Source organism: Terrapene carolina, unplaced genomic scaffold (assembly GCF_002925995.2).
Source record: "Terrapene carolina triunguis isolate 2854851 unplaced genomic scaffold, T_m_triunguis-2.0 Scaffold132, whole genome shotgun sequence".
NCBI lineage: Eukaryota > Metazoa > Chordata > Testudines > Emydidae > Terrapene > Terrapene triunguis.
Window position 1 is genome coordinate 23,705,699 of NW_020664483.1, and position 13,566 is coordinate 23,719,264.

General features: G+C 46.4%; 1 protein-coding gene across 7 annotated transcripts in view; it reads left to right on the forward strand.

The window, feature by feature from the left end:
* The window catches only part of CCDC88A (coiled-coil domain containing 88A), a 367,236-nt gene that overhangs the window by 165,312 nt on the left and 188,358 nt on the right, over positions 1-13,566 (forward strand). For all 7 annotated transcript variants that reach the window (XR_002908971.3, XM_024215537.3, XM_024215545.3 and 4 more), the window contains one exon: positions 5,851-6,020. Coding sequence is in view for 6 of the 7 variants with exons in the window: in XM_024215537.3 (XP_024071305.2) it covers positions 5,851-6,020 (170 nt within the window). In the remaining variant the exon portion in view is untranslated. The remainder of the gene's footprint in view (positions 1-5,850; positions 6,021-13,566) is intronic.

The window sequence follows — 13,566 nt, forward strand, 5'->3', positions numbered from 1 at the left end:
GCCATACACTGGCCACCTGGAGTAGTTCAACAGTAGGGTGAGCAAGTGCAGAATGGTGGTGGAATGTGCCTTTGGACATTTAAAGAGTCACTGGTGCAGTTGGCTTACTAGGTTAGACCTCAGTGAAAGCAATATCCCCATTGTTATCGCTGCCTGCTGTGAGCTCCATAATATCTGTGCGGTGAAGGGAGAGAAGTTTCCACAGGGATGTGGGGTAAGAAGACAGATAGGCTAGCAGCTAATTTTGAGCAGCTAGATACCAGGGCAATAAGAAAAGCCCAGAGCCCAGCAAGGAGCTCTGCCTCTCCGGGAGACTTTGAAAACCTGTTTCAGTAATGAGCCACAGTAATGTGTGCCACTTCCTGTGCCTTCCCATACCATCCCCTCCATTGCATCAGTTTCCCTGTACCTCCCCTTTCACCCACCAAATCCCCATGCTTAGAATAAAGAAAGAGTATTTCATTATTGAAACATTGAGTTTAATTGCACAAACAAAGGAACTGAAAGACCTGGAAAATAGTTTAACCTTGAGCAAACCGTGTGATAAAATTGGGAGAGGAGAAACCAAGTCAGTTTGTTCGTGTAAGCACAGAAGTCTTGCCTATCAAAGGTCTTCGAATGACCGCCATTTGCTCTTAGTACCCTCCCCAGGTGTTGAGTGGAAGGGATACTGCACCTCCCCCCCCCCCACTTCCTGGACGTTTCGGAGAGGGGGGTTTTGGAATAGGGTGATGTTTGCAGGCCGTTCTGCAGGGCCTGCAGAGGGAGTCTAGCCTCAAGCTGTTTTTCTTAAAGCTCAATCAGATGCCTCAACATGTGTGATTGATCCTTCATAATCCTCAGCATCTCATCTTGCATGGCACGTTCATGCTCCTAGAATACTCTTGCTCTCCATGTCCATGTCCAGTTTTTCAGACAATGAAATCCTCCAGGCTCTTAGCTCCGAATCAGCTTTCCCAGAGGCATGCATTATCTCGTTGAACATGTCATCACCAGTGTTCCCTCTAATTTTTTACATCTATGTGTGGAATTAATTTTGTTATGTGCACCAATATCAAGGTGATGTGTGACACATCACCTTCATCTTGATGCACATAACAAAATTCATGTGGTGGGGGTGGGGCCGAGGGGTTCAGAGTATGGGAGGGGACTCGGCTATGGCAAAGGGTTGGGATGTGGGAGGATGAGCGCTCTGGCTGAGGATGTGGGGGCTGGGGATGAGGGGTTTAGCGTGTGGGAGGGGGCTCAGGGTTGGGGCAGAGGGTGGGGTGCAGGGGCTGCAGTCTCTGGGGTGGGGCCAAGGATGAGAGGTTTGGGGTGCGGAAGGGGGCTCAGTGCTGGGGCAGAGGGTTGGGGGGGTGGGCTCTGGGGTGGGGACCAGGAATGAGGGGTTTGAGGTGCAGGCTGCCCCAGGGCTGCGGTGGGGAGAGATGACTCATCCCAGCCCTCTCTCGCTACAGCAGCTCAGGGCTGGAGGAGAGGCGCCTCTCTCCGGCAGTGACAGCTCGGGTGGGGCTGGGTTGGGCCAAGGGAGGGGCTCTTCTCCCTGGTAGCTCCGGCAGGCCTGGGCCGGGCTGAGGGAAGGGCTTTTCTCCCCTGGCCGAGGCAGGTCCGTGCTGGAGCCGGCGGGGAGGGACGCCTCTCCCCCGGCTGTGGCAGGTCTCGCAAGGTTTAATAGGCAGCTGCGCAGCTTACAGGGAATTTAGGTCATCGCACATTCTTTTTCTGTCTTCTAATCTGTGAAAGTCTCTCCGATGGTGTGGAGGATATGCTAAAGGCCAAGCTTTCTACTGTAAGGCATGCAAAGCACAAGGCAACCATTGTCAGTGCATACCCTAGTACAAAGTTGCTATTTTAAAATCACACTCCTTATTACACTGAAGTGGAAGCCAGAACATAATCAGTATCCCTAGCTATTCAATAAATTGGTTTGCTGTTCCAGCAAAGGTGTGTATGGCCCAGTGGCATGGGCAACGGGCTTTGTGCTGCAACTTGTGGGCAACTCATGTCGGGAGCACAGGTGGGCAGATGAGGAATGCCCCCTCCCCTTCACAATGTGGACGGTGCTTGGAGACTGGGGACCAGCGCTAAGCTTCCCAAACTGTGGTCTTTGTCCGTGGTGGCTCCAGGGGGAATGGGGTTGTGGCCACGAGAGAACCTAGGAACACCCCTCCTCCCCTTAACACTGCTGATAGCAGTTGCCCCGGGCTTGCAGATTCCAAGGTCAAGCAGATCCCTGCCATCCAAATCACAGGCATGTTAGGGAAAATGTTGTTGAGGTACCTGGAAATCACCTTGGGTGGGGGATCACATGATCTGTTTGCAGTACCAATCCCCAACTAAATCAAAATGTAATGAAATGTAATGAAAACTTCCACCATCTCCCCTAGGTGACCCTATGGGTTATCAGTCTCCTGAGGGTAACAGAGGTAGCAAGGGAGCAGATGCTGCAAGCAACTGGGTAAAGGCCTGGTCCTTATGCTGCTATGCTGTGTACCGGAATGATGCCAGCAGAATTAATACTGGAGTGGCATGGGAAAGTGTCCTGCTGAGGTGGAAGACATAAGACAACCCTCCCCAGAAACCTTCCGCAAATGATAGCAGAGTATCTCCATGGAGAACGTAGACAGTGTTTTCCGGGGGCACCCTCTGCATAGTTGGAGCGGACACTGGGAAGCAGATACCCACTGCATCTCACTTTTTCTTCATATTAAACATAAAATATAAGATCTTGTAACCCCTACAGTTTGATTGGAATTGCATACTCACCAGAGGAGCCTTCCCCTGCATCACACTCAGCCATTATGCTGTCTTGCGACCAGCTGGACTGCTCTTGGGTTAAAAATAGCTCCTGACTCTCGGGGAGAATGGATCCCCGGCTTGCCTGTCTCCCATTCTCCTCCTCTTCCTCATCCACAATGCCCTCCTTGTTGTTGCCTGAGGAGGCCCAGGACTCAGACTCCTGTGAGGTATCCACACTGCATTTGGGGGTAGTGGTAGGGTCGCCACTGAGAATCGCATGCAGCTCATTGTAGACGTGGCATGTCTGTGGTGCAGAACCAGAATGACTGTTTGTGTCCCCTGTCTTCTGGTACACTTGCCGAAGTTCTTTGATTTTCACACAGCACTGCTGTATGTCCCTGGAGTAGCTCTTTTCCACCATGCCCCGCACAGTCTTTTTGTAGATGTCGACGTTTCTATGGCTGGATCGGAGCTGTGCCTGCACAAACTATTCTCTCCACAGAGCAATAAGATCCACCACCTCCTGTGTACTCCAGACTGGAGCGCGTTTGGGGCGTTGAGTCGCCATGATCAGTTGGGCTCCCGAGCTTTCCATGTTGATCAAACAGGAAATGGGAATTAAAAAATTCCGAGGGCTTTAAAGGGGAGGGGCTGTTTCCTGTGTACCTGGCTGCTGTGCAGCAGAGTTGAAAATGATCACCAGAGTGGTCACAGCGGAGCATTGTGGGACACCTGCTGGTGGCCAATACAGTCGATTTACACAGTGCTGCATCTATACTGCCTCTCTGTCGACCCATCAACATCGAATTAAGCGCTATGCCTTTTGCGGAGGTGGAGTAATTAAGTTGACATAACAGTCGAGTTAGGTTGGCAGAAGGGCCCTGGTAGTGTAGACACATACATTATTAGGTTGACGTAAGGCGGCTTCCGTCGACCTACGTTTGTAGTGTAGACCAGGTCTAAGTCAGTGGCTCTCAACCTTTCCAGGCTATTGTACCCTTTCAGGAGTCCGATTTGTCTTGCGTAGCCCCAAGTTACACGTCACTTAAAAACTACTTGTTTACAAAATCAGACATAAAAATTCAAAATGTCACAGCACACTATTATTGAAAAATTGCGTACTTTCTCATACTATAAAATTATGAAATAGATCAATTGGAATATAAATTATATAGAGAGCAGTATAAACAAGTCACGTCTATGTGAAATTTTAGTTTATACTGACTTCACTCGTGTTTTTTATGTAGCCTGCTGTAAAACTAGGCGTATATCTAGATGAGTTGATGTACCCCCGGAAGACCTCTATGTACCCCCAAGGGTATCTTTACCTCTGGTTCAGAACCATTGGTCCAAGTCACCATGTGGACCCTGCTACCTCACTAAAAGTTTTGTAGTGCACTTTGACATACTGCTGCTTAGTGCCCATACAGCAACATAAAGTTTGTGTTTACGAACAATTAGACCATGGCAAACTGGGGTGTGAATCTACCCAGCAGTAACCTGCTGCAGTCTCACTGTCCATATGCACCCTGCTGACACATGTTAACAGTTCATTAACGCGCTCTGAACTAGTCCCATTTCAAAGAGGACTGTTAACACGCATCAACAGGATGCACACAGACTATTATACCATGGCAGACTACCGCAGTTTAGTTTCACACCCCATCTTGCCATGGTCTAATTGTTCCTCAAAGAACCCAGTACCATTATCTTCTGCACCGTCTCTAACGGTTCAGTTTCCGTTAGTACTAATGACTCTGGTACTGGTAATTTTGGTCAACGAGATCATCCCCATTGACTTCTTTGCAAGACCAGCACTAATAGGGTCATTACTGATGAAGCCTCCCACCTCGCAGTCAGTACCATCCTACCCAGTACCATATTGGTATTGTCTACACCTCCTATATAATAGCTAGAGACTTGATGGTTTTGTCCCTCCCTGACTCTCTACTCTTCTCTCATCTGAGTCAGGGAGCATCAGGGAAGATCTTACCCAAATACACACTTACAGACAATTCTTATTAACTAAACTAAAATTTATTAAAAAAGAGAGAGTGAGTATTGGTTAAAAGATCATTATACATACAGACTTGAATAAATTGTCAGTTTCATAGTAGAGATGGTGAGCTTTAGAGTTGCAAAGAGTTCTTTCAGAATTAGTCCATAAGTTCAGTCCAATGTCCAATATCAGGCTGATCCGTTGGGTGAAGAATAGTTGCTTTGAAGTAGAATTACCTATTTCCTATGTATACACAGGTAAGTGGTTGCATTAATTAGCATAAGGTAATTATCCATTAAGCAGGTCATAAACAGTTTACTACAACCTTCAAAGAGAAATATAGACAATGACACTATTACACCCAAGTTTAATCTAAATGTTAATATTCCCTTATGATCACTGAATCAATAGCTATAGTAATAGACAGGAACTATCTGTTTACATCAGTGGTGGGCAACCCCTGGGCCACAGGTTGCTCACCACTGATTTACATGGTTAACAACTAACAAGACATAAAAACACATACCGTTAGTATTACCTCTAATTCTCTAACAATACAGGTTTGCATTTCAAAACTCTAGTCTATTTAACATAGTTATGTTATCTATTTATAAGGAATAGCCCTAATTAGCATTTACATACTTCTCTAACATGTCTTTAAAGGTTGAATTTGGGTCATTTAGCCTGCAAGTTGCTTAAGCCTTTTTGGCCCAGTGTCACAGCTCCTAAATAAATAAACTGATTTTCAAAAGTGCTGAGAACCTTGCTGTTCTCAGTAAAGTCAATAGAAACTGTTGGGTAGTGAGCATTTTTGAGAATTGGCCTCTTACTTGGTACTTAAATATGAGACTAGAAGTCTAAATTTAAGCTTCTGTTTTTGAAAATCTTATTATGTGACTTGCCAAAAGACACATAGGAGGTCTGTGGCAGAGCCAGGAATTGAACCCAGTGTTCCTGATTCCAACTCGTTCTTTTACAAGACCATATTACTTTAGTTCTTGTATCATTTCAGTTTTTGACTTACTGTACCTATAAAAGTTGTTTGTTACTTTTTGACATATAAACAGCCATCTGAAATGCTTATATGCTTGTTGTGTTTTATTTCTTAGACTATCATAGAGCTTTCTGAAGAACGGGACTGTCTTCATTTTCTGCCTCATGCATCAGCAGCACAATCACCTTGTGGATCTCCAGGCATTAAACGCACTGAAAGCAGACAGCACTTGTCAGTGGAGCTAGCAGATGCTAAAGCAAAGATAAGAAGACTTAGGCAGGAGCTGTAAGTACATATTGATTGGAAATGAATCTGAATATGAGAATTGGGTTCTTGGGTCTTACATTATTGCTGACCTCACACAATACAGTACTCTCTAGGCCAGTTGTCCAGTTTTCAATATGAAACTGTAGTTTTAAATGCATTTTGGGGCTATTACTATTATATAGAGAAGAAAATTTCTAGAGTGTGAGAATTTTACTCTAACAACAGCCATAGGTGCCAACTCTGTGGGTGCTCCTGGGCTGGAGCACCCACGGGGAAAAATTGGGTGCGGACCACCTATTGGGAGCTCCCCGACCCACCCCAGCTCACCTCTGCCTCCGCTCCGCCTCTGCCTCCTCCCCAAGCGGCCGCCGTGTCCTGCTTCTCCCCCCTCCCTCCCAGCACTTGCGCCGTGAAACAGCTGTTTCGTGCGGTAAGCCTGGGAGGAAGGGAGGAGGAGGAGGAACGCAGCGCACTTGGGGAAGAGGCGGGGCTGGGGCGGGGATTTGGGGAGGGGTCGAATAGGGGCAGGGAGGGGGCGGAGTTGGGGCAGGGCTGGGGGCAGGGCTAGGACCGGGGGGGGGCCCACTGTAGTTTCAGAAGTGTGTTAGTGTGTGTGCTCTTTCTCTTACTGTATATTGAGAATTCCATTGATGTTTTAGCTATGAACATATCAACAGAACAATGGGTTGAACATCTGAGTATGTTGTGGTTCGTTTGTGTCATTGTGATGATGTAAAATGAGTGTGAAGTGCTCATAAAAGTATACTATGGAACTTCCTCAGGGTTCGCGTACTTGGGAACTCCTTGCGGGTTGGGATATACTTGACCAATCCTGAGTTGCCATGCAGTTCAGTGACTTATGTTGAACCTGTGGTGCCTAGTTGGTGTAATTGAGCCATTTCACACTCACAATCTTCAGATAATGTAAAGGCCTGTCTGTATGAGAAGTTTGTGCACAGCAAGCTAGGGTGTGAATTTACAGCACAGTAGCTGCAACCTCACTAACTCCCTATGTGTACATTCTTACAGCATCTTTGTGTGCTTTACCTTAGGCTTGGTAAGCCAGTCAATTGACCCGTCAAATAATGTTATTCGCCTGTTATTCGACCCCTCCCTTGTATCCTCAGCCAACGATTTGCTGATAATATAAAAAGTTCTGTGCGATTGACAGTGTTGTGACATCACATCTCTATAGAAGTCCCTCTCTCCCTGCTCTGTTTCTGCTCCTTTTGCTGCTTATGAGTTGATGGGTTTTGCTGCAGGGAGGAATGGCCACCTGCCCCCCTTTATGTGATCTGGAAGTCTATAAGGGTCCTGGGGAGGAGAGGGCAGCATGCCCAAAAGCATTTTGATTGACTGGAATCATCTGGAATAGCAGCAGTTAGAAATAGAACTGAATGGCTACTGGTTGACTGAAATACAAGAAATACTTCATAATCTAGAGAGCATTCCAGAAGTAATGAGACATTAATAACAGTACACAGAACTCTGTGTGGCTTGAAAGCTTCTCTCTTTCACCAACAGAAGTTGGTTCAATAAAAGATTCTACCTCACCCACCAGTGACATAATAAATTATGCAGAGTTGGAGAAAGCCAAAATCATTTGCATGGAAATCTTTTACTAGACAGGAACATGGAAAAACTATTCCAACATGCTCTAATAAATTTGTTAGTCTCTAAGGTGCCACAAGTACTCCTGTTCTTTTTGCGGATACAGACTAACACGGCTGCTACTCTGAAACCTATTCCAACTATGTGGAAGTTCTTTTTTCTGAGTATGACACACATATTTAGAATGAAGAAACACTTGTTGAATTCTTCTAATATATGTCCAACTACTGTCAAAGATAGATCATTATGGTCAAACAACAAGAAAAGTGGTCTGCTTCAAAATTTGTCTGCATTCTCCTACTTTGGCTTCGGCAGCAGTATCACGACAGATGGCGTCTTTTGATGAAGATAGTGATATGACAATGAAAGTGAAACTAATGCCATTTCTTCATCTTCTAATAAGAATTTTACTACTCTGTCTGGTTCAGCATTTAAAACTCCTACTTCTGGAAAGTCTTCAGATGTTCATGAAAGTGGTAGTAAGAGGTTTTTGGATAGAGTGTCCTGTTACCAGAAAAATGAACTTAATTGTACGTTTGCTAGAGGTATTTATGCTAGTAGTACACTTCATATAGTCAGAAATCCTTAAATGCTATAATTTTTCCATAAGTTGTGTCCAATTTACAAAATACCAAGTAGGAAACAGCTTGCAGGAAGTCTTCTGAATGCTGAAGTGGATGATGTGAAAAAAGATAGCTGGTGTTCTTATTGCATGAACTCCTCATGTCTCTAGTGTCTGATGGATGGAGCAATGAGACTGTCATCAATTTCATGATAACAGCTCCACAACCAGAGTTTTACTTGTTCCAGTGCATAACTGAGCATCATTACACAGCCCAATGTATAGCTGACCAGTTAAAAAAATATAATGGACTTGGGTCCATGGAAGGTTATTTCATTTGTGGCTGACAAAGTGGCTAATATGAAAGCTCTGCTTGGTCTTCATTGACAAATGTTCTGTGTTATGAATGAGCTGCCCATATGATGCAAGTTTTTACTGGTGAAATTGAAGATCTGACAACTTTCTCATCATGCGTCGAAAATAAAAAGCATTGTCAATTTTTTCAAAAACAAAGCAGTATCAGCAGCCTTTTTCAGTGTCATTTAATACAGCACTCAGTTTCATCCACACTGAGTAAGGCTTGTTATACTCAATGGGCATCTTCTGTTAAATGTCTCAAAGATCTTCAAATAAGGAAGAAAGCTAGTCAGTCAGCTTGAAGAAATGACAGGTTTGGTGGCTGGATGCTGCCTCTGAAAAATCCTCACTGATATTCTTGAAGACAATGCCTTTTTAGATGTGAAACTCAAAAATTCATTTCACTGCCTGAACTTGTAGCTCAGTCCATTCCGAATTGGAAAATGATAGTTCTGTATTGTCTGATGTTCCGGAACTTGTTCTTGGTGTTAATAACATATTTGGGTGAGATAATATCCTTTATTGGATCAACTTCTGTTGGTGGGAGAGACTTTGTGTAGCTCAAAAGATTGTCTTTGTCTCTTCCACCAGCAGAAGTTGATCCAATAAAATATATGTGCTCACCCACCTTGTGTCTCTCACATCCTGGGACCAATATGGCTACAACAACACTTGTAAGAGACATATTTGTGAGAAAAAAGAACACAGTCCACTTGCAATAGCTGAAGAGAAGATGATAATAGACAAAATAATATCATGATCATGCGGTGATCACTCCCGCACATAATGCCACTTACCCTGTTGAACCACACTTCAGGGGCCAAGCCATTTCTGATGATAAGTTTGATTCAGCCTGTAACTTCATAGTGGCTGTTGCAAATTGTAAAGGATATACAAATGAACAAACAATTCTGACCGAGGCAGCAAATTATAAAGCAAGAATCAGCTCATTCAGTCATAAAACAATATGGAGTGCAATCCCAGCAGCTGAAATGAAATATTTTGCTCTTCCATCATGGTGGAAAGGGTTGTGTCCTCATTGCATTCTAGCTACAAAGTGGTAGAAATTCTTTTAACACTTCTGTGTACTACTGCTTGTGCAGAATGAATTTGGTTGGTTTGCAGAATCATTCGTTCAAAAACCAGAAATAGACTGAAGACCTCCACTACTGGGAATCTGGTGACCATGCATCATAATTTAAGATTGGAGAAGAAAATGACAGATGACTCAGTAGTCATCAGACAAAGAGCAAGAAGGAGATACTGATAACTGATGAGGATGACAAAGATATAGATGAAGCAGTTGAAGTTGATAAAGAAAAAGAAGATAATGAAAAGCAAGCTGCATGAAGAGTTGGCTTGCTGCCTACCTAGTAATTTAAAAATTACTTTTCTTTTTTTCTTTTGTTTTGTAACTGTTCAGTCTTGAATGTTTGCATTTAAATGCTTACCTGACATGTCTAAAAAAGGTAGTAATAATTCTTTCATTTTTTAGAACCTCATTTCATTGTGTTTAATATTTTTTACACATTTAAGTAACTTGATTTTTGTAACTAGGCTAAGCCTATTGAAGACCATAAAAATTTACACTTTTTTGTTACTGTTGTTACTGTTCTAATAATAGTGCTTTAAAATATTTGGCCATTTTTGTCATTATTTGACCATATTTGACCAATGTTTGATTAGTCAATTAACCAATTATTTTGGACTGGTCAAACGCCCAACCGTACTTTAGCTTAGTATGCTTATAAGTATACTTAGCTAAAATGCCCCAAGGCACTTTTAGTGCACAGTAAACATGTCCACATAGGGAGTTAGTGCGGAGTAGCTAGTGTGCTGCACTCTAGCTTGCTGAGCACTAACTTCTCTGTGAAGACAAGCCCTAATTCAGCACTGCCTTTCAGTTTACACAGTGCACTGGGGGGGGGGAGGGATAGCTCAGTGGTTTGAGCATTGGCCTGCTAAACCCATGGTTGCAAATTCAATCCTTGAGGGGGCCATTTAGGGATCTGAGGCAAAAATCTGTCTGGGGATTGGTCCTGCTTTGAGCAGAGGGTTGGACTAGATGACCTCCTGAGGTCGCTTCCAACCCTGATATTCTATGATTCTATGATTATTTCAGTAATTCAGCAAACACCAGTATAATTCCCCATCTGTCTTGTCCTCCATTACTACTCTATCAATGGTATGTGCCTTACTCTGTTTTAAATGTGTCTTTTTAGAGATGTAATCTTGTGTGGGAATATATTTGCCTCAACAATTGAGGCCGTAGGAAAAAGGCAGGGTGAAGCAGAGAGCTGTGGGCAGGTCAGGACTTTCAAAAAGATTTTGTTCTTCTTTGAGTGATTGCTCATGTGCATTCCAATAGGTGTGTGTGCGCTGCGTGTATGATCTTCGGAAGGTTTTTCCTCTAGCGGTACCCGTCAGGTCAGCTGTGGAGACCACTGGAGTGACGCCTTCATGGCAGTGTATATAGGTCCCTGCCGACTTGCTGCCTGCTCAGTTCCTTCTTACTGTCAGTGATGGTCATTGGAGCAGCTCAGTCTCTTGTATTCGCAAGTGGCTACCTAGTGGTTCCCTTTTCTTATTTGTAAATAGTTTAATTGAGTTGTAGTAACAGTAGTTGTATAGTAGTTTATAGTTAGTTAAGCTTACTTTGCCCCCCCCCCCGTTTTCCCCAGGCACTGGGGCATGCCTCGGTCGCAGGGGTTTAAGGCGTGTGAGAGGTGTGTGAAACCTATGCCTAGAGGTGATCCCCATGCTCCTTGTCTTAAGTGCCTAGGAGAAGGTCATCAGACAGACAAGTGCCCAATTTTCAGGAGCTATAGACCCAGGACTAAAAGAGAGGGGGACTATCGTTTAAAGCTCCTCCTGATGGAGTCAACCCTCCGCCTTCAGCTGGTACCAGAAACGGCACCGGCATCATGGGTGCGCAACACCCCAGCCTCGGTGTGGGATGCCCTGGCACCGAGGAAGGACTCCTCCAAGGAGCATCAGTACTGCTCCCTGGCTCGTAAGGCCAGCTCTAGCAGGCAGCACCGCTCACAGCCACATAAGAAAAAGAAGGCGGACGGGGTCGTTCCCCCCGTTAAGAAGCTGCGAGGGAATTCTAGTGGGGTGCATCCTGCGGCAGGACACCCATGGCCTGGCTCTCAAGACCCGACTCCATTGACTCCGGCCCCAACTGGAGGTCCGTCGAGTCCAGTGCTGGTGGACTCCCCGACTTGGGAGGATTTGGAGGGAAGAGCTCAACCCTGCCTCCACGCCGGATAACTACGAGGCAGCGCGGGGCCTTATTGACATGACGGCACAGTCCTCGGCCCCGGAGATGTGAGCTCCAGCACCACTGAGGATGCTGGCTCAAGTTCAGGCACTGTCAGCGGCACCGACAATAGCATCTATGACGGCGCCTCATGTGGCACCATCTCCAGCACCCTTCATGGCACCGATGGCAGCACCGCCCCCATTCATCATCAGGGCAAGCCCATAATGTTACGGTGCCACTCCCCATCTTCCCAGTACGGCTCCCTGACACTGTCGGGCTCTGCCCTCTCCGTGGTCGGGCTCAGAGTACTCTTCCGAGTCAGAGGCTGAGTCTTTTGTCTCCCGATGCAGCCAGTACCTCTCGCGGGCCCGGCACAGCAGAGTCGTGGACTCGTCGGCACCGGCGGTATCCTGGCCACCCCAGTGGCAGGGCCCAATACAATGGCCCTTTTGGATTCCTTGGGCCTATCATCACGGTCAGGGCTCCAGGGCCGTATCGGTGGCATTCACACCCTGTGCTCCCCCCTCGGCAACGTCAGTGTGACGTCACACCCCCCGGGGCTCCAGAGGACCCCGCACGGGACAAGGATTCTGGGCCTCCACACTCAGGCTCAGCACCCGAATCAGCACCACCAGTTGTACTGGAGCCACCTCCAGCCATGGGGGAGACCGACGCACCTGACCCAGCCTCTAGGGAGCCAGAAGGGCAGGAAGACCCAGTCCCACAGGCCTCCTCCTTGCTGGACGAGGCAGTAGCGGGCACCACCACCACCCTACCGATGATGGACACCAGGGAACACCCGGACCTTCTTAGGAGTGTGGTCCTAAACCTCCAGGCAAAGGAGGTCACGAAGGAGTCAGACCCGATGGTGGACATCCTTGCCCCAGAGGGTCCATCTAGGGTGGCCTTGCCCCTGATGAGAGCGATCCAGTACACTACTAGGGTGCTCTGGCAGACTCCGTCCTTGGTACCACCCACCGCTAAAATGGTGGAGAGACATTATTTTGTGCCGCAGAAAGGGTATGAACACCTTTTCACCCACCCCCAACTGGGGACTCAACTGGGTCGATGCAGCAAATCACAAGGAGTGGCAGGAGCAGCCAGGTCCCGCTCCAAAGTTACAGGACGCTAAGAAGCTGGATCTTTTCAGCTGAAAGGTCTACTCGACTGGTGAGCTCCAGCTTCGAGTGGCCAACCAGCAACCACCTAGCGGTATTCAGCCGCTATGCTTTCAATTCCTGGAGAACATTAGCAAAGTTTCAGGAATTACTCCCAGCTGACTCGTACAGGGAGTTTAATGTGCTTCTAGAGGAGGGTAGGGTGGTCTCAAGAACCTCCCTCCAGGCTGGGTTAGACTCGGCGGCTCGGACTATGGCCAATACCATTACAGTGAGACGCAATGTATGGCTGCAAGTGTCGGGTATACCACTGGAGGTCCAGAACACTATCCAGGACCTGCCCTTTGACTGTGCAGGCTTGTATGCCCAAAATACGGACTCTCGCTTGCACAGACTTAAGGACTCGTGGGCGACTCTAAAGTCTTTGGGGATCCACACACCTGCACCCCAAAGAAAACCATTTAAGCCTCAGGTCCCATCCTGCTTCTGTTACAGGCCCCCGAGGTGAGACTCGTCCAGGAATAATAGGAGGCGCCCATCGTAGTCCTCCTCAGGCCAAGGCCAGGCTTCTTCGAAACAGCTCCTGGCCCGAAGCCAAACTTTTGAAGATGCAACTGAGGATGGAGCATCTGTACCAAGCTTGGATCCTTA